At 31.3% G+C, this 26,523-nt stretch overlaps 2 protein-coding genes across 2 annotated transcripts in view; one reads left to right on the top strand and one right to left on the bottom strand.

The window, feature by feature from the left end:
- Positions 1-1,028: 1,028 nt before the first annotated feature.
- LOC143080907 (organic cation transporter protein-like) lies at positions 1,029-14,602 on the top strand. Its single transcript, XM_076257060.1, has 10 exons — positions 1,029-1,178; positions 2,362-2,573; positions 7,175-7,402; positions 7,795-7,997; positions 9,448-9,711; positions 10,288-10,422; positions 11,296-11,381; positions 12,354-12,474; positions 12,723-12,795; positions 14,346-14,602. Exons 1-10 carry the CDS (start codon positions 1,046-1,048, stop codon positions 14,505-14,507), a joined length of 1,617 nt encoding a protein of 538 aa, XP_076113175.1. The 5' UTR covers positions 1,029-1,045; the 3' UTR covers positions 14,508-14,602.
- Positions 14,603-15,971: 1,369 nt separating this feature from the next.
- Positions 15,972-26,523, bottom strand: part of LOC143080905 (protein FAN-like) — a 30,766-nt gene continuing 20,214 nt past the window's right edge. The window contains exons 17-32 of the mRNA XM_076257059.1: positions 26,187-26,256; positions 25,838-25,969; positions 24,436-24,478; positions 23,591-23,793; positions 23,192-23,282; positions 22,609-22,667; positions 22,299-22,366; positions 21,813-21,880; positions 21,374-21,435; positions 20,881-20,942; positions 20,419-20,475; positions 19,930-20,065; positions 19,363-19,401; positions 18,664-18,766; positions 18,200-18,309; positions 15,972-17,851 (exon numbers count right to left, since the gene is read on the bottom strand). Of these exons, the coding sequence (XP_076113174.1) occupies positions 17,769-17,851; positions 18,200-18,309; positions 18,664-18,766; positions 19,363-19,401; positions 19,930-20,065; positions 20,419-20,475; positions 20,881-20,942; positions 21,374-21,435; positions 21,813-21,880; positions 22,299-22,366; positions 22,609-22,667; positions 23,192-23,282; positions 23,591-23,793; positions 24,436-24,478; positions 25,838-25,969; positions 26,187-26,256 (1,386 nt within the window). The 3' untranslated portion in view covers positions 15,972-17,768. The remainder of the gene's footprint in view (positions 17,852-18,199; positions 18,310-18,663; positions 18,767-19,362; positions 19,402-19,929; positions 20,066-20,418; positions 20,476-20,880; positions 20,943-21,373; positions 21,436-21,812; positions 21,881-22,298; positions 22,367-22,608; positions 22,668-23,191; positions 23,283-23,590; positions 23,794-24,435; positions 24,479-25,837; positions 25,970-26,186; positions 26,257-26,523) is intronic.

Here is a 26,523-nt window from a genome sequence, read left to right on the forward strand (position 1 = left end):
GCTAAGGTAATCTACTCCTGGGGTAAGAAAATCCTTAGTTTTTCGAAAAATTCAAAAGTTGAAACTTAGTATACATGTTCCCTATGATATGACCTTTCTAATTTTAATGCCAAATTTGAGTTTTTACCTCAGATTTACAGTCCACTAAAGCTAGAAAATGATAGTGCGAGTGGGCATCCGTGTACTATGGACACATTCTTGTTTTATATAAATGAGGCTGTTAGTTTTCTCGTTTGAATTGTTTTACATAGTCATATCGGGGCCCTTTATAGCTGACTATGCGGTATGGGCTTTGCTCATTGTTGAAGGCCGTACGGTGACATATAGTTGTTAATGTATGTGTTATTTTAGTTTTACATAGTCATATCGGGGCCCTTTAAAGCTGAATATCCGGTATGGGCTTTGCTCATTGTTGAAGGCCGTACGGTGACCTATAGTTGTTAATGTGTGTGTTGTTTTAGTCTCTTGTGGACAGTTGTCTCATTGGCAATCATACCACATCTTCTTTTTTGAAATCACTGCGGTGTCAAAATTGTATCGTATGTCCTTAAAAGACACGTTTATCTATTCAGTAGTGTAAACAATCTTTTGGATCCCTAAGATCTGGTTTTTGGTTTCTTAAAACTGAACAAAAAGTAACCAAAAAAAATCAAAATAAATACAGAAATTAATTATATATCGCATGCTCCAGATTGGTAATCAGTTAATATGTGACTCCCGGCGTGTTACACATGGTAAAATTCGTTTTTGTTGTGACCTAAGGCAACTATTGCTGTTCTATCAATGTCCATCACAATTTTTACATATTTTTGACGTTTCAATATTGTTCGTTGTTCAAATGATTTGGTCACGAACACATCTGATGAAGGTCATTCTTGACCAATAGGTTGTGTGCATTGTAATAATAATATTCTTCTTTCACGTTATTTAACTGTATACCTTTCATTTGTAGATATGCAAGTAATATATTTCACAACACGAATCTAAATACTTATACTGTATATGATTAGTACAAACATTTAAGACAATATTTCAACATCTCAATATGGCTGAAAATATTGATGTAGACAATATTTGGAGGATTTTGGGTAAACGATACACAGTTCTACAGATTATTTACGCTTTCTTTATAGCAGTATATATGGCAGGCTTTCCCATGCTAGTTTACGTCTTTGTTGGTGAGTATATGTATAAGTACATAAGTTTTCTTTTCAAACGACGTTTTATATTCTATCGCAATGATGATGTTTCTCAAGAAGAGCAAGAGTTGTCATGTTTTTAATGAACACTTGGTAATGTTTATTTCTTGAAACCCACTACATTGTAGTATAAAAATTAAAGCTGCGTTTTATTTCGACTTTTAAACTAACTGATCAACAGAGACAGATTTTTGTTAAATTTTACTTTCTTTTGCCAATTGCAGATACTATTGTATAATGCACATAGCAGCCATGCATTAGCTATATCATATCCAATGTGTTGGAATCACTTAGAAATTTATTAAGTCACTAAAACATTGATAATATATATGAGTTTTCTGGAAAATTCACACTCCATACACTTCATATCCAGAACCAAGACACCATTATTTTTTTTGTCCATACACCGGAATAGTAATGCTCTTAAATTGTCTATAATTGTTGGTTACCGGGTTAGTAATGCTCCAAATAAGTCAACAATCAAATAGGAATGTTATCGAATGTGTGCATGGATGGAAACGTTGAAGTCAAAGATCTGCCATATGTTTCTCCTTTCGTTTGATGTGTTTGAAGTGTTTGAGCTTTTGATTTTGACATTTGACTGGAGACTTTCTGTTTTGAATTTTCCTTGGAGTACAGTATTTTTGTGATTATACTTTTTACAGATATTTAGCAGTGGTAAACTTTTAAATAGCATAACTGAGTTCAAATGTTGAATATATGTTATGATGCAATAATTTGGTAACAAGATAAGAAGAAAAAAAGAGACAACAAAAACACATGCTATAGGGAATTAAAATCATAAGTTTATGAAAAGATTGAAACCTTCACGACAAGAAAAAGTTGAAGAGTTAGACAATAGTCCATAAAAAAATCAATACAAAACGAACATTTGACTAATACAAACAAGGCTAAATGCTGATGTATATCAGATTCTCGAAAGGGAAAATAATTTCTGCTACACTACTGGTTTACTTTATGCCATTCATGTTATAATTTCATGACACATGATCGGTGATAAGGAATCGTGTAATTACAAGTTAGTAGCATTGTATATAGTTCAAATAAGCAATTTAAAGAGTTTTATAATAGTGGCTGCATCACTCTTTCCAATATTCTAATGTGGTTTTTTTTTAAATTTTAAACAAGTTAACATTTGTAGGATATGCCCCAAGTCACAGATGTAAACCATTTACCAAGGATCTATATGAATATGGATACACAGAACAGTATAATACAACGTATACAGTGGTGAAGTACGACTCATGTGATACCATAATATCCCGCAATATATCAAATTCCACAGAAGTTATCAACATACCATGTGTTGAAGGGTATCAGTATGATATTGAAGTTGACACTTTTGTTTCTGAGGTAAGGAAATGCCCTAGCATGATGTGAAAATAACATGAAGCAAAGCTTTTAACATTTAGAATTACATGATTTATATTGAAATGGCCTTTTTCATCTGAATGCAAACTGAAGGGTTTATACTTTTAAAAAAGTAATTTTATGTCTTGATAAAATTTTAAGCATCTTTATTTTGTAACCATGTTAGTCGAAACAAGAAAAAAATAAATTAAGTAGTAAATTAGAAATACAAGCATTTGGTAAGAAAAATACTAACTTAATTATAGATAAAGACAACAGTAGTGTCACAAATCGATACTTCACGTTTATGAAGTGTTGTGGTGTCTTAAATTCACGGGAGGTGTCCGTTGTTATTCTGTGGTTAACATATTGTAATGTACTATTATATTATTCATTTATGGATTTCTCTGTCTTGAGTGCTTATTTGTTTTCTATTACTGTTACAAAATGTTGTTACTGTATTGGTGTTTTTAACATTGCTATATAAGCGGGAGGTTCGGGTTGCCATAAAACCAGGTTCAACCCACCTTTTTTTGTTAAGATGTCCTGTACCAAGGCAGGACTATATCAGATAGTCTGTTTCTTGAATGCTGCTGTTTGTTTTTGTTGCTGGTCAATGTTTTTGTTGCTGGTCAATGTTTTTGTTGCTGGTGTTTGTTTTTGTTGCTGGTCAATGTTTTTGTTGCTGGTCAATGTTTTTGTTGCTGGTGTTTGTTTTTGTTGCTGGTCAATGTTTTTGTTGCTGGTCAATGTTTTTGTTGCTGGTGTTTGTTTTTGTTGCTGGTCAATGTTTTTGTTGCTGGTCAATGTTTTTGTTGCTGGTGTTTGTTTTTGTTGCTGGTCAATGTTTTTGTTGTTTCGTTGTTTTCTTCTGTTAGTTGTGTTTCTCTCGGTTTTGTTTCGTGGCCCAGATTTGCTTTCGCTTAGTCGACTTTTGACTATTGAACATCGGTATACTACTTTCATTTAAGCGAAAACAAATTCGGGTTCCAAACTAAAACCTAGGGGAAACACATCAAGAGGAAAACAACAGAACGGATGCTGTCCATCTGTGTCAATGAAAACATCCCGATATGAAGCATATATGTTTTTAACCGGCAACTCTTAATTAATTTATGACTTTTGAATAGCGATATACTACTGTTGCTTTTATACATACCTCCTAGATTGGTAGCATTCTTTATCTCAAGTTCACTCAAACCTTTGAGATGCAAGCAAGCCTTAAATAATATAAAACTTTTCGTTACCTTAAACAGGAAATGTCTAGTTTTGAACATCTTTACACTACGGTTGCCTAAAGAGAAAAGTAAAACAAGAACTTGATTAGTTATTAAACTAGAAAATCGTATCCTCCCGTGGTCACGTTTTTCAAAATTTTGTGGTTTCTTAGGGTACCCAAAGATACCTCATCATACAGGCCATCTTTAACACGAAAAATATAAAATTACTGCTTTCTGTGTTATTTATCATTTAGCTTAAAAATTAAATTTATCATATTACGAAAGCTGAAAAGATTTATATCGTTTAAGTATAAGTATTTTCATGATTTTAATAAGACTATTTTTTAAGTTGAAATTTACCACATTTTGAATGAAAGAAAATTTATTGCGTGTTACTTTTACGGGATTTTTACTTTGATTATATCAGTAAGACATGGTTCATATATATGTGAGCCTAATATCACTCGTGTAATGTTAATCGGTGAGAAAAAAAATAGCAATTTAAATCACAAATTTTGTGATTATTTTGTCGTGATGTTTGTGGTTTTTATAACTTTAATTGTTTTTTTTTCTTCAAATTGACAGTTTTGTTAGAATTGTAATATACTAATCAAATCCTTCGGTCATGTTTTAGATCCGGAATTTATCACTCATTCCCACTCCTATTAAACTATGCCCGTCAAGCCCTAAACGAAGTAGGAATGAAATACAATGGGATAAGTGTGTATTATGTCAGGGTTCTTCTACTGAATTGTTTATTAATATGCGAGGAATTAGCACAAACAAAAGCTATATCGAGGCTATGGGAGCAGGGAAGGATAATGTATATTTTAGTATAGTGCATGATGCTTCAGACCTAGACCATCTTTGTACTGATGATTACAGAATTTTGTACCACCATTCTTGCTATAAATCTTACATTAGCAGACACAACTGCAATATTTTTTGAGCTGAATCAAGTTTTTGTTCGTCTGTAAAAGTGTTTCAGGTCATATATAGACGGGACGGGAAAAAGTTTCTTCGAATCAATGAGAACCAGCTGGACTTAATCAGATTTCTTGGCGAATCGATTGTTCAGCATCATGGTAGATCAACTGTTACTACGATACATGAGGAAGTCATTTATCTAGCTAGCACTTCCAAGGACCCTAAATCTGCTCAGAAGGAATATTCAGTTTTTAAAAATTCTTTTGTACGCCCGATGAAATAGATACTTGCATGATTTTACATGATATTCATGTAGACAAAGAATTTAGTGTAAGGAATCAAGGGTAGAATAATATAAGATAATTCACAAGATACAGATGTTCTGATCTTATGCAAGTTCATTAACTCCCCTCCATTCAGCATTCGCAGGAGCTTTGGTTTCAAACAGGCACTGGTACTATAACTTGAACACAAGATGTGTGTCGCTTTAAACCTGTCCACGAAATATGTAAAAGTCTCGGGTTTGTCCTCTGTAACATTCTACTAGCTGCACATGCGGTAACATGATGCGAGACAACGTCATCCCTGTTTAGTATCGGTAAGCGCACTGTTTTTTTTTAATTCTTAAAGGACAACCCAGATGATTTGTCAAACCTTTCTAATTGTTACATCGATGAATCTAGATCTTGTTGATAGGTTGAATGATCACAAGTCAAAACTCAAAATAGATCATTATGACCCAAACAAATTGAGCGTACAATTGGCTACAACTTAAAATTTCTCCCTTGTCAAACTTCCTCCTTGTGAATCTTTTTTTACACAATACGTTATAAGAGCTTTACTCCAGACATAAATTGATATCTCCCAAAATAGCAAAACTACCATAACATTCTCCTCTTCGGTTCCCATGGGAAAAGAAGAATGACTTGTTCCTGTCTATCTCGAGGGTCAGATGTCATTTGAATTTCTGTGAGATTTAGTTTGTACTTGTAAGGGAAAATCTGTGTTTTCAAAGTAATCTAACATGTACAGATTTATGCCCATGTCAGGCAAGTAGCATATGTCCAAATGTAAATACTCGTCTGGTTGCAGTTAAACACATTGATGACGACGAAGATGACGATGTATAAGATTTCATTTTTATGTTTGTACCTTATTAATCATTTTTAGCTATCGAATGAAAATTAAGCACTCCATAATATTTTCTAAACAATATATAAAACATCTACTCAATTTTGAAATCGTGGGAAACATAGTAATGATCCTTCTAGTGGGGAAAGATATGTAAACAAGACCTTTGTCATATGGTTTCTGACCTTGACGTGGTTGATGGGCTTAAACTACAGGAGACCATAGAATGTAGTGAGTAATATTAGCTTCGATCAAAATTTTCTATTTGCAATTGTTCTTTCCCCCCCCCCCCCCCGTGTTTATTTTGCCATGCTGTTGTCAGCTTGTCTTCATTTTATAAGTTTTTAATGTCCCTTTGGTTTCTCACGCCTTTTTTGTTAGCAATTGTTTGTAAAATACATCGGTATATAACCCTCTCCCTTATTATATTTTTGAAATACTTGTGAACATTATAGCCAATTGTTGCTCATTTAGTCTTCTGTGTATGTAGGATGGGGTTTTTCCCTGTTTCTAATAGACGTTTTGTTTTCATAACTTTAACCCCCTTTTTCTCCGTTTGCAGTCATTTTTTCTTCTGTAAAGCAAAGCTTTATATTCTACGAAGTTCAACGTTAATGTTACACAAATTTCGAAACAAATCATTTATATATATACTCTTCCACACCCAACAACAGAAATTTGATATTTACCAAGAAATTGACGAACACTTCTGTATCAAAAGACGTAAAAACACATTTTATTTTCTTTCGACAAATTATCAAAGTTAAGATCTAAAAATCATCTTTAGATCTTACTTGTAATGAATTGATTACAAACATTTCAAAATAAGAAATTGAAATAGGTCAAGGTCAATGTTATTCAACAGCTAGTTGAAAACTTCAAATTTGCCCCCTGTATGCAAAAGAGTCAATCTAAAGTCGTTTTTGGCGATAAGAATATAAAATAAGTTCTTAAGGTATGTACAAAAGATATTTTTCTATAAATTAGTTATTTTATAGAAAAATATCTTTTGTACATACTTTAAGAAATTATTTGGCTCCAAACGCATACATGCAGGAGAAACAAGCTATCCTAATTTAACTGTGGATTTTTCTGGAATTTTTGCTTTGACCTTTGACCCTGAAAAAAACGTGACCACGGCAGACAACGACGACAACGGTATTTCTACGAGGATTGTTCTCCTCCTTCCAATGATTTAACATATAGCCGTGTGTTATTCCGTTAAGGCAAATCGATCAAATTTGTTGATTGGGCACCCTACTAATTTGAAGCAGTTCGGCAAGGGTCTATGATTATCACTTTATACGTTTGTATCTATACTTTCAGTGGAACCTAGTATGTGATAAAGCAGGTTTAGGAGAGCTTACTCAGACTATATGGACAGCAGGACAAGGAGTTGGGTCTCTTATTTTTCCATCCATTGCTGACCGCTATGGACGAAAACCGTTAACTGTTAGTTGCATGATCTTGTTGATGATAAGTGGAGGTTCAGCCTCTTTCGGAAGTTACTATATATATGCAGTATTACGATTTTTAAGTGGAGCGTTTCAGCAGGTATATATGATTCATAAAGATAAAAACAACCACTGTTTACTTTAAGACAATTATTTGTTACTTAGAATACAGAAAGCTGAATAATAGTATTCTATTCCACAATAGCTGCATACAGATATAACTGTTGGTCAAACTGAAAAAGGGAGTTGATTTCGTGGTGTCTGGCACTTAATTAGCAGTATGTAACGACAGAACGATTGATTATATTGGTAGCCATTTTGAAAATATAGTAAAATGGGAAAATGGTATAGGGTAGTCGTAAATGAGATAATATTCTTTTTCTTACAAAACAATTTGCCTTTTTACAGACAAAATATGAGAAAAAAGATTTTATATTTTAAGTATTGACTAAGTACGCAAAATCACTATAACTGCAACATATATGTTTTTAGGGATATGGTTTAACAATATATATTGGAATAATGGAACAAGTACCAAAAGAAAATAGAGGAATGGTCAGCGCCCTTGGATCGTTGACATGGTCATTCAATGTTATCGGGGTCGCTGCTATTGGATATTTGATGAGAAATATTCATTGGAGATATGTACAAATGGCATCTGGTCTGGTTGGGTTTCATAGTCTGTTTGCATATTGGTAACGTATATGTTTTAATTTATACCTTTAAATTGAACAAAAGATCATAAATAGATTTATGTATATGGCAAAAGTAGGAAATTACACACAATACCATAGGTAATAAAGGGACAAAGCAACGGTTCACAAAACATTCCACAGGTTGATTCACTTGACCTAAGTACAAGTTGAAGAGCATTGAGGATCCAAAATTCCAAAAAGTTGTGCCAAATACGGCTAAGGTAATCTATGCCTGGGATAAGAAAATCCTTAGTTTTTCGAAAATTCAAAGTTTTGTATACAGGACATTTATAAAAAAATGACCACATTATTGATATTCATATCAACACAGAAGTGTTGACTACTGGGCTGGTGATACCCTCGGGGACGAAACGTCCACCAGCAGTGGCATCGACCCAGTGTAAATAGTTATCAAAGGTACCAGGATTATAATTAAGTACGCCAGACGCGCGTTTCGTCTCGTCTACATAAGACTCATCAATGACGCTCAAATCAAAATATTTATAAAGCCAAACAAGTACAAAGTTGAAGAGCATTGAGGATCAAAAATTCCAAACAGTTGTGCCAAATACGGCTACGGTAATGTATGCCTGAGATAAGAAAATCCTTAGTTTTTCGAAAATTCAAAGTTTTGTATACAGGAAATTTAAAACACTATATAGAAAACCAAGATTAAATGTTAAAAGATTTCTGAAACATTTAGAACCCAAACTTTTGCACTTGTTACAAGAAATATCAATTTAAATAAACCGGTTATTAAGCATTTTCTTAAGAATAAATTTCACCAAGAGTGAAAAGAGATAAATTAAAGTTGATAAATGACGATATATAGATAGTGAGGAATATGGAGATAAAAAAAAACTCAAGCCAGTGAAATGAATCAAAAATATTATAATTAAAAAGTACCGAACTTCAAGAAAAATTATTAATGCAATGGCAACTTCAAAAGCTCAAACACGTCAAAGGAATGGAAAACAACTGTCATATTCCTGACTTGGTATAGGGATTGTTTACGTAGAATATGGTGTTGGATTAAACCTTGTTTTATAATTTTCTTACCTTCTAATTTGTTTGACAATGGCATACAATTCTATTATATTCATAACAGTGTGTGAACAAAACAAACAGACATAATAGGTAATATTTTATGTCAACATAATCATGCTGACTACCTGACTGTCGAAATTATCTTTGACGAAACGCCCATCATCAGCGGAATTGACTCAGAGGTTGGGACAACTCATCAAATATCCAAGGATTAAACGGCAAATATTAAAAGATGCAAATTCCCCGCTTAAACTTAACATTAGTTTTTTGTTTATATAGTTTAATCTCTATTCATATTATGTTTTACATCCTCATAAATACCACCTTAAAGCCCTCAATTCATTATTTAAATTTAGAACAATATTTTGTTGAATAGTTAATTGGTTGAAATATCTTCTTTTAGGATAATAGATGAATCCTTAAGATGGCTTATAGCAAATAAAAAAATGGAGCAGGCAAAGGCTGTAGTCATAAAGGTAGCCAGAGTTAACAAAGTGAACCTGGAAAAGGTGTTATCTTTACTGGAAGGTGAAGCAGAAATGAGACTACTGCAAGAGCCTGACTTAGAAAAGGATATTAGCAGTGCAAAGAAGCCAAACGAGAGTATACTGACTATATTAAAAACCAAAACATTACTAAAAACATCAGCAATTATGTCATTAACCTGGTAATCACCTTTCTGAAAAATTTATAATTATGTCATCAAACTGGCAAACACATTAATGAAAGTAAACACTCCAATGAAAAAATATAAAATGTCATATACGCTGTTTTCTGTTAACTGAAAAACATCAGCAATTATGTCATTAACCTGGTAATCACCTTTCTAAAAATGTATAATAATGTCATCAAACTGGTAAACACATTAATGAAAGTAAACACTCAAATGAAAAATATAAAATGTCATATACGCTGTTTTCTGTTAACTGAAAAACGTCAGCAATTATATCATTAACCTGGTAATCACCTTTCTAAAAATGTATAATAATGTCATCAAACTGGTAAACACATTAATGAAAGTAAACACTCCAATGAAAAAATATAGAATGTCATATACGCGGTTAATATGTTAACTGAAAAAATATTTACAATCACCAAAAATCGTTACTTAGATTTTTTTTGTCTGTCAATGCTTTTTTTATAATTCTGTTATGTTTCCAAATAATTGTTATCCCCCTTTTTCCCAAACTTGCGGGCTGTGGATTCCAAATCAAAACTAATTCTGATATTGTATGTATTTCAGGTTTACAAATTCTGTCGTATACTATGGCCTGACGTTACAATCAGTTCAACTATCAGGAGATCGATACCTTAATTTCTTTATCAGTGTTGGTGTAGAACTTCCTGCAATGATAACTTTTATATTTCTTGTTAAAAGGTATAGCATAATATTGCAACTATGAAATACGTAGACTTGTTCTCTATATATTTCAAACCAGTGTCATTCTTGAGAATTTTTGCCCGATGCCATGGGTTCACAAGTTTTTAATGTTTTATAATCTCTTTTGAAACTATGGAACCCAGTGTCTCGCCTACTTTTGCCGTTAATCACAGGCTCAACAAAAATGAGGGAAAAATCCATAAAAATATTTCTCTTGGTACTATCTTTTGATTGTAAGAAGATTCTGTCCAAGTTTGGTAAAAATCCAGGATAGTTTATGAATCTTATAATGTTTTAAAACTTTAATGCAGAATGTATGTAATGTTAACTGGAAGAAAAGGTCCATTTGTAAGTAAAATACAGATACACAGGTACTAAATGTTAACAAAATTTCCATCAAGATACTAGCGTTTGATCATAAACAAGCTTCTGTCCAAGTTTGGTACAAATCCAAAATAGTGTAAGAAAGTTATTAAAACTTTAACCACAGAGTGAATGTAATGTTTCCTGGCAGAAAATCTAAGTCCATTTAAAAGTAAAATACGGCAAAAATGGAATTTTATTTTTACAAATTTACTTCTGGATATTATCTTATAATCATACACAAGCTTCTGTCTAAGTTTGGTAGAAATTCAGTATAGTTTAAGAACATTATTAAAATTTCAAAAACTAGTGAATATTTGTGGACGCCGACGACGACGGAATGTAGGATCGCTATGTTTCGCTTTTTCGACTCAAGTCGAAGGCTTGACAAACAGAGAAATGAATAATTCCACGCCTATTTTTGGTTAGAAAAAGACATCGTTTCAAAATCCTGTAGCAAACAAAGTGTTTATATAGAAACAATACAAATATTTTTTTCTCATTTAGGTTAGGAAGAAAGAAAATTTCCATGATTGGTCATAGCATAGCTGGTATATCTCTGATAATATCAGTTATTTTGACAACCTTAAAGAGTGAGTGGGTTGTTTTGATTAAATGACTTATAGAAGATGTTTTTGCATCTTCATTTAACTTTCAAATATATGGTCAAGAATAATTTAATGTAATATTAGGATTATTCGATATTGTCTTGGCTTGATGCGCCATATAAAACCTGGTTTATCGCTCTATTTTCTTTTGAGCTCGGTATTTTTGTAATACTTGTATACATATGCCGAAAATTAATATCTCATCAAAGATGCTAGAAACTAAAACTTTAACCTCGATTTTTATAAATCATTGTTATATTATAATTCGTTTCTGTGTGTGTTAGATTTCAATGTTGTGTTTCTGTTGTGTCGTAGTTCTCTTATATTTGATGCGTTTCCCTCAGTTTTAGTTTGTAACCGGAATTTGTTTTTTCTCTATCGATTTATGAATTTCGAATAGCGGTATATTACGGTTACCTTTATTAATTGACAAGAAATAAATTTAAGCCAAAACACGTTCGCTTCATATAAGGTGTCCTTTCACTAAATACTTCAACGATCATATAATGTTAAACGCGCGTCGAGGTGAATTTAAAGGATAAGAAAGGTACAGTGTAAGAAGTAAAATTACAAAATTTGTTTACCACTAGGTAAACCTCTCAATTGTATGACAGTCCCCAAAAATTTCATTATATTGACAATAATATGTAAACAAGAAAATGTTTCTTATCGTGATCTAGAAATTAGAATAGTGTCGATTAAGAAATCATCTTTAAGTCAAAAGAGCTGATACCATATATCATATTGTCTACTATTTATTTTTATGTTGCAACATTACAGCAAAAGTCCTGGATCAAATCATCCCCATAAACTTGCCTTATTACTGAAAGAAAGCATTGCCAACTAAAACAAATAATAACTTACCATTTACAAAATCATAATAAGACACTGATTTGCGGCCTTATTCAGCATATTGTTTGTATTGGTCTTAAATGTATGTGTTTTTATTTTTTACAGCAAGAAGCAGCAGTTTGAACACGGCTGCTGTCGCATTTAGTTTTATTGGAAAATATGGAATAACAATTTCATTCAGTACCATATTTCTATGGACTCCAGAACTGTTCCCTACAAACTTAAGGTAAGTTGAACTTGGATTAAGTTGAGATGGAGATGCAAAATATGTTTTACGTCTACAGGCTTTAAATCTTAAGCGCTGGGTTTTACTTCTCCAGCTTTACATGTTATCCTATATCTCATCTACAGCTCTAGACTTAATATTTTCAGCACTGGACTTTTTATCTATATTACTAAAGGGTTTACGAAATATATTATAGATCTTTATTACATAATGTGGTATGAATCTGAAATAGCTGTTGTTTATTTTAGGAATACCGGTATTGGTATCGGATCTGTTTTTGCTCGTATCGGTGGAATGTTTGCTCCTTATTCATCACTACTGGTAAGTTACTTTTTGCTCGTATCTGTGGAATGTTTGCTCTTTATCTATCACTCCTGGTAAATTACCAATTGCTCGTATCGGTGGGATTTTTGCTCCTCATTCATCACTCCTGGTAAGTTACTTTTTGCTTGTATCGGCGGAATGGTTGCTCCTCATTCATCACTCCTGGTAAGTTACTTGTATACTTGTATCGGTGGAATGTTTACTCCTTATTCATCACTCCTGGTAAGTTACCTTTTGCTTGTATCGGTGGAATGTTTGCTCCTTATTCATTCCTCCTGGTAAGTTACCTTTTGCTCGTATTTGTGGAATGTTTGCTTCTTATTCATCACTCCTGGTAAGTTACTTTTTGCTTGTATCGGTTGAATGTTTGCTCATCATTCATCACTCCTGGTAAGTTACCTTTTGCTTGTATCGGTGGAATGTTTGCTCCTTATTCATCTCTCCTGGTAAGTTACTTGTATGCTCGTATCGGTGGAATGTTTGCTCCTTATTCATCACTCCTGGTAAATTACCTATTGCTCGTATCGGCGGAATGTTTGCTCCTCATTCATCACTCCTGGTAAGTTACTTGTATGCTCATATCGGCGGAATGTTTGCTCCTTATTCATCACTCCTGGTAAGTTACTTGTATGCTTGTATCGGTGGAATGTTTGCTCCTTATTCATCACTCCTGGTAAATTACTTTTTGCTTTTATCGGTGGAATGTTTGCTCCTCATTCATCACTCCTGGTAAGTTACTTGTATGCTCGTATCGGTGGAATGTTTGCTCCTTATTCATCACTCCTGGAAAGTTACTTTTTGCTTTTATCGGTGGAATGTTTGCTCCTTATTCATCAATCCTGGTAAGTTACTTTTTAATCATGTCGATGGAATGTTTGCTCCTTATTCATCACTACTGGTAAGTTACATGTATTTGGTGTATTAGTTACGGTTCCAACATTTTGTTGAGAGTGTGATTACAATTACCGTGCATTAATCTACTCAATATTTGATTATTGATTTCTGATGAAATTACTTTTCTTTAGCTCGGGACTCGAACCATTTAGCCGGTCTCGAGCTAACTAGTAGGAGGGCGAAGCAGGGAATGATTAAAATTTCTATCTAAATGAAACAAGACTAGAATTTTTATTCACTGCTCATCCTTGTCATTAAGCATATGAGGTAAGAGAAAAGAGTGATCATCCGATTAGAGTCGGAATAATGTACATGTGTTCCTGGTTGTAAACAATGCAAGTAAACATGTTGAAAATCCGGCTCAGCGTATCAGTCTCCTGTATAGTAGAGCTCTTTAAAGAAGGGTGCATTGATATGAAAATAGTACAAAAGACTTGCCTATAATTATTATTATTTGATAAGGGATCAGGGGTTACCTTGAACGTATCCTTGGCAAGTATAATAATTAGAAGAGGACATATCGTTTTATAAATATATAGAAACGTATATATACATGAACCATGTTTTCAATTCACAAGATCCTATAAACCCAACACTAGATATATAGGGTACCGGTTGTAATGTTCATTATATTGCGATAACAATATTTTCAGGCAAGACATATAGAATGGGGACCAGGAGTTATATTCGGCGCTTGTTGTGGTATTGTTACATTGTTACAGCTACTATTACCTGAAACAAGTGGGAAAGACCTACCCCAGACAGTTGAGGAACTCGTTGAATGGGACAAAAAGAAGGAAAATAATTCGAAATAATTGATTATGGTTAGGTTTTGTGGTTTATTCCTATACATTTAACTGCTTAGAATATGCCATAATATTACTGGGTTCTAATAAAAAAAAAAAAACAATTATGAAATCTTTTTATTATAACAAAAAAAATTGATAAATTGAGACGTTCGGCTGTTGATAAAAAATTAAAAGCAAAAAATATACCATGTCTCTGCTGTAAATGACACAAATTCAATGATCATTTCATTGAGAGGTGTAGGCTGTAGCTATCATTAAAACCAGGTTTTATTATCCACTATTTTTTACATAAGAAAATGTCTACCAAGTCAGGAATATGACAATTGTTATCCATTCATTGATGTCTGACCTTTTGATTTTGCCATTTGATTAGGGACTTTCCGTTTTGAATTTTCCTCGGAGTTCAGTATTTTTGTGATTTAACTTTTTTCAACGCTAGATATAGCCTTATGTACAACTTTACTCCTATCTTTTTCTATGAAGAAAATATTTCTTGAATGTGTCATCTCCTCACACTGGATTTAACTTATCACATTACAATTTACTAGTTTTGACCACAAGATGTTAGGGATCGTGACATGAAAAGCAAAATAACAATAGCCTTCTAGATCATTTATCTAATACTATTGTATACTTATCTTGAGGGAATTAATATCTTCAAAACTACTATATGTGTTAGTATTGCTTAATAGTTTAATGGTGTATAAAGCATAACAGTTTAGTGGTGTCTGAAGAGAGACATATAATACCAAAGGGGCATTCAAACTCACAAGTCGAAAATAAATAACAATGATTGTCTAAAAAAAGACAAACAACAGATAATAGATACTGCTAACTTATTGTCTTTCTTTTGGAATAGTTGTGTAAAGTGTAGGAAAGTCAAATGTTTTAATACTATTGCAAGAGGAAAGTATCTTAGATTGTATGTTCTGTAAAAGATCTTAGGAATCTTTTAGTATCCACATCTGATTCATGCCACCTCTAGATTAGGCAGTTTCACAATAAGTTTGAAGCCAAGTATTGATCAATGATTTAATTGATGTTAATGATTAGACAGAGGTTTCGGTGAGACACTTAGAAGACCCAACAATTTAACATTGTTTGTAAGGACACTTTTGTACTTTTTTGAAGTTTTCACATACAGATGTTTTATGATAATCTCTCTGACTTTGAATCAATTTTTATTCAGGGATGTGATTTGAAATTGGTTAGGCATGGCAAATTGCTATTTGTTTTAGAGGTACAAACTAAGGGAACAGTAGTTTACCTTTACCTACAGTTGACTATCCCTTTGGTATCTTTCGTCCCTCTTTTACCGATAATCAATCTCATAAATTGATTAAACGGTCACAAATTAAGGTAACAAACAAAAACTGAGAAAAATTGCATCAACTCTGTAAGAAGCAAGACCAGGTGTGTCTACCTGGTAAGCTCCTCTTGATATGCATGCACAAACTAATTTCAACAAAATAATATTGTATATTTTAATAATATCAAACAGTAAATATTTAATGATAACAGTCAAATTTTGGCATAACTACTAAAAAGAATAATTTGCATTTGATTGCACATTGATGGTTGTAGATATTAAATAAACAATATAAATAAACATTAACATTAAATAATCATGCAAATATATAATTTAATCAACATGTTTTAATTATAAGAATTTATAATTCGATGTATAACATATTATCTATATTAATTGTCTGGTAACCTCGTCCATAACCACTGCATACATGTTATCCTAATCTATCATTGGTACAGTAATCATTGTTTTTGCACTGGCCACAACTTATAAGTATTACATGCATGTACCTTTTGGAAACTTTCTCCATTTGTTTACCAGAGTTTTAAAAATATTGTTGCCACTCTCTATGTTAAAGCTGATTTAAAGAAATAAACTTGGAATTAATATGATTGGCTAACATCCTTTATTTATAAGTATTTGTTAAATTTAAGTTAAATATACCAACTTTGAAACTTTTTCCTTAATATATCTTTTTTAGGAACTAAAAATGATGAAGCCAAAGATATATTAGTGTGACATTATTTGATAAGAAAGGTTAATTCAGGAAAAAGTTTCAAAGTTGGTATATTCAACTTGGTTTTGATCAATTCTTTACAATCTACTATAAAAAACGGATGTTAGTCATGGTTTCCAATTTTCCTTTTTACTCTCTATGAGTAACTCCTGTTATTTTCCTATTTTATTCATTAAAATGTTTTGACTAGCAACACCTATATTTCTTGTATCTGGTAAAATATTTATATTTTTGAACCTATATTTTATTAACACAGTTGATCTATACATGTAATAAAGATGAATTCAGACATCATTAGATTCAAACTTTTTATATGCTTATAATAATTAACGTGTATCTTAAAACGTAACATAAGGACCTTTCTACTGTTTGTTTTTTTTTCTATCAAATTTTGATGTACATGTAATATACATTATATCTATGGAAATAATACTTGAGTAATGAAAATGCCATTATATTGAATTTAAGTAGAAAGATTCTTTATCACAAGACTCGACAACCCTCTGTAAATGAATTCCTTCGTATTTCATGACTTATCGTAACAAGAAGAAAAATATAACTTTGACAAAATACAAATAAATCAAGTACATATTTAAATATAAAAGTAAGAAGATGTATGATTGACAATGGGACAAATCTTCACCTAAGACCAAATGAAGAAGATGTAAGATTGACAATGGGACAAATCTTCACCTTAACACCAAATGACGAAGATGATAAAGCATTTATAACAGATGATATGTAATATGATGAAAACGACTGCTATTCAAATCTTTTTTCAAGTTAATACAACCAAACATTACATTCATACTTATAACAATAACAATAACTATATGAATTAACAAAATGATATCACAGTCATATGTTCAATTTTAATATCACTTCTATTTAACAGATGCATTTCAATATTTCTCGTGCCTTTTCTAGGGTATTTAAACCCTAACAATAGATGTTATTCACTCAATACCTACACTGTTCATGTTTAATTAAAATACCCTGTGACTGCTTTGTCCTAATACAAGAAAGTGTTCCCTTGAAACAGAAATACACATATCTTATACAACTTTCTGTAAACCTTGACATTAAAACGACCTCTATTATTAGAATTGGAAGTGAATTTCAACCACTGCATATTTTTGGCATCCAAACTAAAATAGATCTGTATTGTTTTTGCTGCTGCATTAATAGACAGGACTTCCACCTCACAGATCTAAGGTCATTTCTATGGTTTCCACAAACTGATGACCTTGTCTTGACCTCCAGTTACTATGGTATTATTACCAATGTCTATACAAGTTATAGCATCTACAATAAATAGTGAAAAGTTCATTTATACTATAGTGATTATTCAGATGATTTTTACAAAAAAGAATTTTGACATGACCATAATTTAGTTCCTCAAATTGTACAACTTATAGTTCTTATGAATCTCTGAAAATATACCATTTGCATTTTTCACAAATCCTTAGAAGTCTCCATTTTTATATTTCAAATATTTAAGGTCATTTTTCTCTGTTCTCTATTTTTTGTACCATTTTCCAGCAGTCCTATTTTTTCTGTTCATTATTTTTAATTTTGTAAACTCCATCCAGACCCCTGTCTACCAAAGAAAGCAATATCACTCAGACAATATATTACACCAATAATATTTACCTGAATGTAAAGATTTCTTGACAACTACTTGACCTCTATCCATATCCCACACTTGAAGGTCACCAGAATAACTTCCTGTCAGTAACAAATCTCCACACCACATAAAACACCTAAAAAAGAAAATTTTCTTATCTTATATGTAAACATTAGGAAATGAGGTTAATCTTCATCCTATCAATTTATCATCTCTGTTAAATGTGTAATCCAGTTTGTTCCAAATAAATTTTAAATCTATGACAAAAAATTGTGTTGATTAAAATTACCGTATTAATGATAGTCTATGTCTTGAACCAGAAAATTTAGCAACACATTAAATGGCCTAAACATGACCCATTTTAACCCCCATCCAGACAAGATATACAGATAAAACAAATATAAAAAAGTGATCAAATATTCAAATCTGTTAAACATGTAACTCAATCAACAAACAAGGACATCTAGATATATATGTATAACAGACTTACATAATTTGGTCTTGTAAATCTTTGACAAATATTTCAGTTCCCGTCTCAATATCCAGCACTTTCAGGTAACAATCTTCCCCACTGGATAAAATTCTCTTATTATCTAAAATCAAATAATTTTGAGCTATAGTACAAAGTCTTTTACAATATAGAATTCCATCCATTAGGGGTAAAATCTTTCCTGAATGCTTTCTATAGTTGGCATAATGTTTGACATAACATTTTCAAGTAATATTTATAACCTGTCAAGTCTTCTTCCAAGAAGCAAAGAAGTTTCAATTCTAAAATCACACTAACACACTTTAATAAATAAAATCAGATGGTTGTTATATAGATGTAGACAATTGTTAGTTGCTTAAAGTAATAAGAATCATTCTTTGCACAATTTTGCTAAAAAAAATATTGCATAAAATGGCTTGCAAGTGATATTCTATGTTTTAACAAACTAAAACAGACTGGCAAATAAAATAATTATGTCTATATGATAAAGGGATATATATCACAAATTTCTTCAAATTGATAATGTATATGGCAGCAAAAAAAATACACAAACACATTTTGTCGTACAATAAATGGATAATTGTATGAAAATCAGTGAAAATTAACCATCACAGTACTTTGTATATTCATATAATATCAACGTCTAAACTGCACTAGTAAATGATTTATTTCATTAGTACTAATCAAGGTCATATTTACCTTGACTCAAGGTTACAGCATTGACCTTGGATGAATGAACTGAAAGGAAGACAAATAATTTAATTAAACATGACATAAGTTACATTATAGTCTCTACTGCTAAAACATCCGGAGAGTAGTTATGTACAACTTTGAAATGATCTGAATGTATTGCATTATTCTCTCTAGAGAATTTAGTAAACTATGAGATCTTAAAAGAATTCAATGAAGATGAATGCTGTAATTGTTTTTACATATATTTTTTTATTTCAATACAAGCTTTCAATTATGTTTTTTTAAATTGATATGTTATAACTATCAATCATTGTTGAAGGTCAATCAGTGAGAGCTAAGTCAAATCATACATTTAAAATTGTCATTGTCATATGTTGTCTGCACTTGAATGTTTGTGTTCATAGCATCAAATGTGATTTGATGCCATGAAAATTGGTGATGTTATTTAATCAAAATTAACTTTACAACAATGTTGCATTAGAATTAAGATTGTGTTCGAAAAAATAACTGGTATAAACAGGCTTATTTCCATATTTTTTTTTTATTCTTCTAAAAATAACTAGTAAAACTTACGATTGTGTTCTGTTAACTGGTACATAGATCTAATATCCCATATTACTATTTGCCCTTCCTTTGAACCAGTAACCAGTATCTGACAGTTACTATCAACACATTGACAGTTCACACCAGATTCATGATCAAGTTGTCCCTGTAAAATTGATTAAACAGTCACAGACTAATCCCATTTTATCAAATCCTTGCTTAATTTATAAATAAATCATTTGGTCAAAACATCAGATATATTCAAAAGACAACAAGGATTACCAAACATATTGGACAAGAAAGCAAGTTTTAATCATCATCAGTAAGAAAATACCTTGTCAATACACAACTTATAAGGAAAAACAGAAATAAACACATACCCAAATATTTATGTCTTTGCATGTTATTTTTATAATTTGTACTTTTTTGTAACTAATATGTCATGTTATATGCAAATAAATCACACACACAATTAGTTCATTAGATTCCCTTATAAATAACCAACATTGTGAAACTTACCACAAACTGAGCTGGAACAAAAGGATTGGATGGTGATGGCGGTGTAAAACTCCACATCTATAAATAGATATAAAATAATTTGTTTGGATGGTTTTGTAATACTCCAAATCTATAAACAAATATGGAATAGTTCATAATTCATAATTTGACTGGAACATCTATAAACATGATAAATACATATAAAATAGTTGATTGTATGGTAGCAGTGGTTTAAAGCTGTATATAATAATTCACCTCAACTTTAACTACATATAACTATTTATTTGAAATGTTGAAATGAAGATTTAAATGGAAAAACTTCATAAATCATTATGTGTCAACTAAGCAAATACTGCATACAGTAACAAGTTATATTTTTTAATGGTTCATCCATTAGTATTAAAATTTAAAAAAGAGTGTAATTTGTTTAATTTTTAATTTCATCAACGTCGGCTGTGTTTGTAGAACTATTTATAGCATTACCTTTACTGTGGAATCCCAAGAAGATGTAAATAAAATGTTGTTTATCCAAAATACATCAGAAACTGAAATACAAATTTAGGGGAGATATTTAATGAAAGTTTCATCAAGTTTATCCATCCATAAATATTCTAATTTCATTGATTATATAAATACAGAAATGACAAAATCTGAATAAACTGATCTATCCAAATATAACTAAGATACATATGCAGATGACTGAAAAACATCCATAAAAAAGAAGATGTGGTATGATTGCCAATACGACAACTCTCCAAAAGAGAACAAATGACACAGAAATTAAGAGCTATAGGTTTTCCAACAGCCTTCAACAATGAGCACAGTCCATACCACATAGTCATACACTTTGTTATTCTGCGATGAGCATTTACCATAACATTTTCAGCTATAAATATTCAAGATTATTTCTTACAAAATGCCTTATCCAAATGAAATTGTTTTGAACTCTATGCTATCCAAAGAATATGTGTCTAACCTGCATCATCATGTGCTATTAAAGTTTCTAAAATTCTGCCAAACTCAATACTGTAAAAATATCTACAAAAAAAATAATACATCACTTTAAAAAATAATTACTAAAGTACACATCAAACAGTGTGTTTCTCAATTATACTTCATTTATAGATATAAAGGTGGTCGTCTTTTCACTTATGTTTCCTTTGTAACTTTGACAATTAGCCAACTGAATAAGTAGCAATCATATAATTGCATTTTTTTTTCACACTTCAGGATGCCAAAAAAAATCACTAAATTTTCATACAATTTGTGATGTTATAATTCCAAGTGATTGAAATTTAATATACTTTTAGGCATGTGCAATAAGAATCGTTAATAGCTATGGTAAATATTGAAACATTCTGGTCAAAAGGCTTTTGTTGCCCGTCCATTATTTGATTGGCAAGTTATATACTCACACATTATTGTCCCAGGATCCAACAACTATGGTTAAATTATCTGGTAACAGCTGACATGAGGATAAAGCCTGTAATGGAATTAATAAATTGTCTTATTATATTTTTAAAGTCTGACAAAAAATCCTCATATTATAATTATTGTCTTCTTTAAGGTCATATGAAACCTCAATTTAAAAAAAAATTTAGGCATATGTTTTTATAACAAAAAGGATAGTTTTTATTATTAAACGTGTGTACATATATTTTTTCTGAAGAACATTCTTTAATTTTTCCACATTTAGAAGAATATTACTTTTTTAATTGCTTACTTCCAGGAAGCAATTCACCGACATATTTTCCTATGCAAAGTTACCTTAGCGTGAATTAATGTCTGATTGCACATGTAATAAATGTGCTAAATATCCATGCTTCTTTGTTAATTATTTACTATAAGGTGACAGTTGGTAAACTATATATTTTTACTTCACACATGCATAACTCACTCACCATGCTAGATACATTTACACTTCTTAATTGTCTCTGTTCTTCTAATGAATACATCTTCAAGAAACTGTCTATAAAATATATAAATATATACAGGTATTAAAAATTTCTGTTAGTGTACAGCATCACTTATCACTTAAACTCTTAGCAGTTTCATTGATCATGTCCATTGCAATGAAACTTCCATTTTCACTGAGAATTTAAGAGGTAATTGCCTATATGGAAATACCAGTTCAAAATTTGACCTCCATTCCAAAGCTGCATCTTTATCATTATATCATACAAACATTCAAAATCTATATCAAAAATTTACCTTGAGAAACAGAGAAAATATTTCTGCCATCTCTGGCTAAACAAAGATCTGTCACTGAACTGTGAATAAAAAGTAATAAATCTCTAAGCTATGTGAAGAGTACAATAACAGAATTGTGTTGCTTTGATTATCATTAAAGAAATGCTTTTTGGGACATTCAATTTTCATGACAACAACCGTGAGTTTCACATACATACAATCAGTTTTTTGGCAAATAATTATGTTTTGTCCTTTCTTGTACCTAAATTGCTCCATACAAAACTTATGATAAGAAATTGCGATAAAAACCAATGGACTATATGTCTGAAATAAAGTATAGGATGGCTTAAGGATTTCAATATACACTGTGATGAAAATACCTAGGGACTTTTTTTATGTTGTTGCAAAATAAAACAATGTAAAACAAGGTTATTTCAATAATAAAAAATCCACATGAATTTCTGAGGTCTATGATATCTGAAATATTTAACAAAATAGTTTCTTGAAGAAGTTGTTTAAAAACTGTTAATATTGTGATGCTTCTTACTAGTATGTATTTCAAGTTGTTTACTGTAAAAATCTAAATTCATAAAACCAAACTTACTCTTTATGTAGAGTATACTGGTGAAATAATTCTAAATTGTTTAACTCCTGCACATCAAAAACTGTTGTAGTAGAGTGAGTCTGGTCCTCATCTGTAAGACATATGAAATATGAAAAGGCAAATAGAAGTATATGATATATTTCAAGTTTTACAAATACAATTATATCAATGTTTCCTGCTTTAGTTATATCAACTATGAGCTGATAAAATTCAGCATATATCTTGAATAAAAAAAATCTGAATTCTTTGCATGCATAGAATTTGTATTTGAGCTGAATAAGAAACATCTCTTTTTCTTATTTTCTTCCTTTGATGGTTGAACTGATTTATTTTATAATATACAATGTATTATAAATAAGTGAATAAATATATTTACTATAATATTTATATTATAAGTACCTGTGTCTGTAGACAGCATATCATCAGAGTTTTCTGGTGTAGGACTATTTGTCTCTTTGGTGTCCTGCATAAACTGTACAGTACCCTGTGGACTAGGATGTTGGAACTTCTGTGGGTGCTGTGTTTTAAACAACTGTTTTGGTGTTTGACCGAACTCCATAATCTGGATCTCCATGCGAGCTCTCTCGTTTGGATCTGATATACTGACAATTTGAAAAAAAAAAAAAACATTTCTTTAATACGACATTTAATCCCTTCAAATGTTTACACAAATATCCATGATCTTTGTCTAGAGTTATCTTTTTTGAATGTCTTATGTGTTTTTTTGGGTTTTTTTCATTTCAAGGAATACAAGGTTGGAGATTTTTTGTCTTATCTTATAAATAAATTGTCTTCTTTCCAATGATCTGGGCTAATAAAAGCTTGACATATTGTGTAGACATTTGCATGTTGCTTAAGACCTATATTGGCCTATGACTTCATTTTGCCTTTGTTATACGGCAGGATTACTGTCTCATTACTGCTTAGCAGGGTCTCCTTTAATATATACTGAAATGTATCTGCTTTTCCTCCTATTTAAAAAGATATTATTACTTCCATTCTATATTCTAATCTTAATAACTTTTTTAACACCAAAAGGTTCTTATCATCATGAATAATATTGAAACTCCATAGGTAAAATTGATTTAATGAATTTATTAGGAAAGTTATGTTTTTTAAATGTACAACTAAATGCTAAAAATATTTTTATGTCACCCATCATGTTTTTTTTTTTACAATGAATTAAATTCCACTGTCAATTAATATCAAACAATTCTAAGTAAAAAATTCTCATATGAACCTACCTGTCTAAATCCACTGCACCTTCATAAGTCATGTAGTAAAAAACTGCAATGATATAATTATAGATGATTAAAATACAAAATACAATCTAAATGTATTTGTTATTATTTTGATTTCTACTTATACTGACTAGAAGGAGTTGTAAGGAAATGCCAATAAGATTTCTACTTATACTGACTAGAAGGAGTTGTGAGGACGTGCCAATAAGATTTCTACTTATACTGACTAGAAGGAGTTGTGAGGACATGCCAATAAGATTTCTACTTATACTGACTAGAAGGAGTTGTGAGGACATGCCAATAAGATTTCTACTTATACTGACTAGAAGGAGTTGTGAGGACATGCCAATAAGATTTCTACTTATACTGACTAGAAGGAGTTGTGAGGACATGCCAATAAGATTTCTACTTATACTGACTAGAAGGAGTTGTGAGGACATGCCAATAAGATAGATCCACCAAAATAACACAATAGAGTTAAATATGTAATTTTCAATAATGAAACAGCTTTTAAGTTATATTTCAACCTCCAGAATGTCTGAGTGAAGAGATATTGAGAAAAATGCAGCTTAACTTAAACTGTTTATTATTTCATAAAAAAATACCCCTTTCCATGCTGTAAATTAGATTTTTTCAATTTCAACATCAAGAACTAGGTTTATTTTCGTGTCTGGAAGTCCATGGATAGTGTTCTACAACTGAGGGAGTAACACTAACATGGCACATGGATGGATAGTGTTCTACAACTGAGGGAGTAACACTTACATGGCACATGGATGGATAGTGTTCTACAACTGAGGGAGTAACACTTACATGGCACATGGATGGATAGTGTTCTACAACTGAGGGAGTAACATTTACATGGCACATGGATGGATAGTGTTCTACAACTGAGGGAGTAACACTTACATGGCACATGGATGGATAGTGTTCTACAACTGAGGGAGTAACACTTACATGGCACATGGATGGATAGACAGAGCAACAGATAGTCAAAACAAACAGGACAATTTCTATTTACCTCTAAAAAACAAACTGATTTGGGGGTTATAATAATTGGTGGTTGCTTTTGTACTACAACAATGATTTTTGTGTACATCTAAAATTCATGGACTATATGAATTTTGCATTGTGTGGTATAGCCTTTTAATTTTGAATCTAATCCACTTTGTTTCCGATTCTCTGATACTGTTAACACAAATAACATGGGTCGATTTGCAAGGTAGTTCATAGGACAAAAGTCACAATAAAGATGATTTGTTTCTTTGTGCATTGTGGTTTGATTTTTTAAATTCAAATTCAAATGATTTCATTCAATTAATAATGATACTATTCCTAAATAAATTGTCTTTTTCTATCTTATTGCATTTCATACATAACAAAATGATATAATTCTAGACTTTACCATTATCTGCTTTCTCTGCCTCTTCCCCTCTTTGTTTATATCCAAATATTAAATCTATCCAATGATGAAGGTGTGATGATACATAATCTGACTCTAAAGCCCTTCTCAGGGACTCTTTAAAATCCTCTGGACCTAAAATTGAAAACATTTTTTGTTGTTGTTATAAGAATTGTATTTGATTCACTATCCTCCTAGTTATCAAATTCTGAACAAAATCATGAGAAGTTATACCCTTGAAACTTAACATTCATCAAGGTGCAATGCTTTTAGAAGAATCATTAATGAAAAATTTATAATGCAAAAGGAAAAACTTATTATCGTCCTTAAAATATTTTGAATAAAGACTTACTAGTTGCCCAAGGTGGGAGATCTACGTCACCAATTGGTTTACCATCTTGTCTGATACCAAAGTTTGTGATCTGCAACAAAATAAAATTACCAATAAGTGATCACTGCACAAAATATTTAGTATTTGAGAAAAATAGAAATTTTAAACATAGAAATTCTGAAATTTATTTAAAACTTTCAGTTTTGTTCTGCTTCAGTATAACATGAGTCAACATAAAAAGGTCCATAAGCAATTGTAGGAGTGGGTTGAAAAAATGACTTATCAAGGGAAGATAACTCAATTGTTTAAATGTTTCTAATTGACAACTGATTTATTTTTACTTACGTTATACGAACAT

Source organism: Mytilus galloprovincialis, chromosome 6, assembly GCF_965363235.1.
Source record: "Mytilus galloprovincialis chromosome 6, xbMytGall1.hap1.1, whole genome shotgun sequence".
Classification (NCBI taxonomy): domain Eukaryota; kingdom Metazoa; phylum Mollusca; class Bivalvia; order Mytilida; family Mytilidae; genus Mytilus; species Mytilus galloprovincialis.